This window comes from Jatropha curcas, chromosome 2, assembly GCF_041381405.1.
Source record: "Jatropha curcas cultivar XTBG-Jc1 chromosome 2, XTBG_Jcur_1.0, whole genome shotgun sequence".
Lineage (NCBI taxonomy): Eukaryota > Viridiplantae > Streptophyta > Magnoliopsida > Malpighiales > Euphorbiaceae > Jatropha > Jatropha curcas.
Window position 1 is genome coordinate 25469387 of NC_143152.1, and position 3878 is coordinate 25473264.

At 34.6% G+C, this 3878-nt stretch overlaps 1 protein-coding gene across 3 annotated transcripts; it reads right to left on the reverse strand.

Moving 5' to 3' along the window:
* Nucleotides 1-862: 862 nt before the first annotated feature.
* Nucleotides 863-3300, reverse strand: LOC105636335 (ribulose bisphosphate carboxylase/oxygenase activase 2, chloroplastic). Of its 3 annotated transcripts, none has more exons than XM_012219597.4 (7): nucleotides 3104-3300; nucleotides 2629-2951; nucleotides 2390-2495; nucleotides 2170-2255; nucleotides 1591-2063; nucleotides 1195-1515; nucleotides 863-1113 (listed from the first exon to the last, which is right to left on the reverse strand). In XM_012219597.4, the coding sequence occupies exons 1-6, from the start codon at nucleotides 3164-3166 to the stop codon at nucleotides 1214-1216; spliced, it is 1353 nt and encodes a 450-aa protein (XP_012074987.1). In that variant the 5' UTR covers nucleotides 3167-3300; the 3' UTR covers nucleotides 863-1113; nucleotides 1195-1213. The 3 variants fall into 3 exon arrangements, with proteins under 3 accessions (XP_012074987.1, XP_012074986.1, XP_012074985.1); XM_012219596.3 differs by having other exon boundaries at nucleotides 1234-1500; nucleotides 3104-3299; XM_012219595.3 differs by having other exon boundaries at nucleotides 1234-1515; nucleotides 3104-3290.
* Between the last annotated feature and the right edge of the window lie 578 nt (nucleotides 3301-3878).

Here is a 3878-nt window from a genome sequence, read left to right on the forward strand (position 1 = left end):
ATAAAAAAAGTTATTTAAAGAAAATGATTATATATATCTCTATTTAGTTTATAATACTATTTCAATCAATTTAATTTACAAATGAATAAAAAGAAAACAAGAAAGGCACAAGCCGTTGGATTTTTGGAATCTTGGCGGTGTAAAGTGTTACGAGTTGGACTAAAAGCGAAAAAAAAAAAAAACGTAAAATAAGCAAAGCCGTTAGAATCATTAGTTGGATGATAATAATAATAATAATAATAATAATAACTTCCATGTTGACATGATTGACCAAAGTTTTGCCAACAACTTGCTAGGCTAAGCAGACTTGGTTAACCTACCGAATTGGTTAGATTTTAATTTATTAGATTCTATTTTCAACAGAAAAAAAAAAAAAAAAAGGGTTTTGGCTGACTTTTATGAACATAAAAAGTGAGTTTAAAAATCAGTTGAACTTAATTAAATTAATCGAATCGAACATGTTTGGTTTAATTAGTTACGATTTTCATTTAGAAAAGTTAAGTTTATTTGGCTAGCATGAGTTAACCAAACCCATCGAAGACTTTACCCTACAACTTGCTTATAGCATTCAACCATATTGGTTGTATCGTGTACAGAAACAGTGGCTTAGAGCTGGATTTGTTTGACCTTATGTCCTGGTTTTTACATTGTCTATTCTCAAATTTTGACATGGGCCTACTGGGACACGTTTTAGCCCACTAGGCCCATTATCATGGTTTCATTAACTAACTGTTTAATTATTTATCCCTGATTAGGCTCCTGGATTAAGAACAAATGATTCCTCTAACTCCCAAATTATAATTATATAATTATTGACAGAAATTTTAATGGAGTTCTCTTCAATTTTTCACAGGTTTGTCCATTATAAAACTATTTTAAGTGTGATTATTTATGTTCATTTAGCTTAAAATAAATATACACCTCGACATAATTGTAAGAGTAACTAACATTCTTCCTATATGCTCTCTACAACATACTCCAAATGCTTTGGAGAGACCTAAAATTGGTATTCACAGCTCCCATCGTCACTCCTAGCCGTTGGATCGAAGTTTTTAGCCGATGAATCAGTACAACCTTCAGGAACTGGAACGTTAACTTGCTGTGCTGCTTTGCCTGCATCCAAATTATGAACATAACTCTACAATTATTTCTCAGATCTTTATTCGCAATAAAATCATAAAACCATATTCAGACCTTCCTCATGAAGGCCTTTTTAGGATGAAGGGGTCTGACCATAGAAGGTTCCATTCTTCACTGCATCTTCATTTGCATCTCCAAGAGCTGCTTCTTTCAAGTACTTGTCAGCTAATTGGACTCTCTTAACATTCTCCTGTTCTTGAACAAGCATGTTTCCATATTCAAGAAGCTTGTCCAGGCTCATCTTCGGTTGATCGAAAGTTGGAGGTCCCTCTTTCGAGTTCACTAGCCTTCTTCCAATGTTTTCTACGCCTATACCCGAAATCCATTTCCTTACTTCGTCATCATACACTCTTGCTCTGACTGCACCAAAGAAATCTACAGCAAACATAGTGATTGATATCCTGAAAAACCAAAGCCTCATATTAAACAAAAAAGAAGCAAGAAACTTACCAATTGATTGACCGGGGAAGGTGTCAACAAGCTTTACAATATCCTCCTTTGGCACATTATCAGACCTAAAAATCCCTGTGCACACACCGATCCTGTCTTCTCGAGTGGGAGCCCAGTAGAATTTCTCCATACGACCATCACGAATGAGAGGAGCATACAATGTTGAGAAATCATTGCCAGTAACAATAATGGGAACGCGAGGGTTCTCCTCCTTGTTGTACATACCAGGGAGCTGCACATTAGTGGGATTATCTGCAATGTTCATCAAAGTAGCATTTACCATTTGATTGTTGACTGTGTACTGCGTAGTTCCACCCATTCTACCGGCCCCGGCATCTAAGTCATTGATGAAAAGGCAACACATCTTTCCCTTCTTAATTATGTCTGCTGCCTCGCGATATCTTTGCCTGATCAATTTTGCAGGCTCTCCTGCATTCCCACTTTCTAATTCTCCAGCACTCATCATGATTGGACTGAAAAAAATAATATTCACGAGCACAATGTCAATCATTACGAAAAAGGGTTTAAAAAATTATATCTAATGACGTTAATTAATTGGGGAAAATAACATCAACTCACTTGATTCCCATTTTGGCAAACACAAGCTCACACTGGAATGATTTTCCTTGACCTTTACCTCCCCAAATCCCCAAGATCAAAGGAATCTGTACCAGTTATTCACACATCATTTAACTAGATCTTTTCCAATTTGTCAAAATCTAACCAGTAATTAAACAAAATTTGATGTACAATTCTTTAAAAAAAAAAAAAAAAAAAAAGAGTCAGTTACTAAACTAACCTTAATATTAGGGAGGTTCAAAAAATTCTTGGTAATGTGTACAACCACCTTATCCATAAATGCAGGTGCAATGTAGAAACCATCCATATTGTTATCCAAATTATACCTATAAATCAGCAAAAAAGGAATTCATATTCAAAAAAATGATAAATTTAGTACTGAATCAACTGCAGGACTATAAGATTGCATTTTCAAAGCCGAGAAAGCTAATCAATCAATAAATAAATAAAGCTACTTACTGTCGAAGACCTTGGCTTATATAATCATATGAACTCAACACTGCATAATGAGTTCCAGATTCCATAGGAGCTTGGAATAAAGTATCAACCATTCCTTTTCCTCTAGTAATGTCCTGTTGATCATCCGACATGTCATAAGCAAGACCTCCCCATCTGTCTTTAGAAGTCTGTTTCTCCTCATTATAATCTGCAGCAGAAACCTTGAATTTCCCTGATAAAACCCTCTTGCTTTTGATTTTTGGGTTTACATTCTTCAAGCTACTTCCAAAAAATGATGGGCTAGGTACTGAAGGTCCTCCTGCACCTGCACCGTTCAAATTCAACTGCAAGAAAGAACCACAAGATTTTACAGAAATTACAAATTCCATAGCTTCAATAACCAAAAATGAAAGCAATTATAAATACAAAGAGAGAGGCGATGAAAACAAGAAGAATAAATTAACAGAGAGTAAAAAAGGCGGGAAAATCAGAGTACCGCTGCTCTGTTAACAGCTCCAATGGTGGAGAGTGAAGTAGCCATTGATCCAAAGGCGGACATTGGAATAGTGGGTAGTTGGGTTTTTAGAAAGAAGACGACGAAATGGGGAGAGAAGGGTGCTTTGGATGGATTGTGTTCGAGATGGGCATAGAGATGAGACCTTTGATTGGGAATTTATAGAAGGCGAGGTTTTTGGAGTGCGCACTGAGTTATCAGTTTCTGTGGATTGGCTTACGAATTCCTAACGGCCACACAAATGGAACTTTGGTTTCATTATGTGGCGTGTTTGGGTGAGGTGGACGTTGGTTTTTGTTTGGTGGCATGGATTAGTAGAGTTCAGTTAAGACATGTGAGTGGAACGTGATTATATTTATTTTTTCTTTATTTTCCTCGCCCAGGCTCACAAAAATAATAAAATTTTTATGGTAATAAACAATCGGAACCCATCTTTTACATTTATATAAAAAGCGAAAAAATAAAATAAAATTACGTAATAATATAAAATTTTAGTTTTTTTTAACTTATGAAAAAAATTAAAGATTTTTATATCATAAATTTTTATTCTATTAGATAATCAAGTGTTTGTGGGCTTAAATATGAGGTCCTTTTAAATATTCGGTAGAAAGTATTTTATCTCTTTTATGAACTCATGAATTTGGATTATTTAGGGTGCACTATTGGGTGATTAAAAACCAAAACAAAATTTTGTATCAATTTACTTTCAGGATTATTATTTTATTTTATCCTTACATTATTTTAAAAATATATTAAT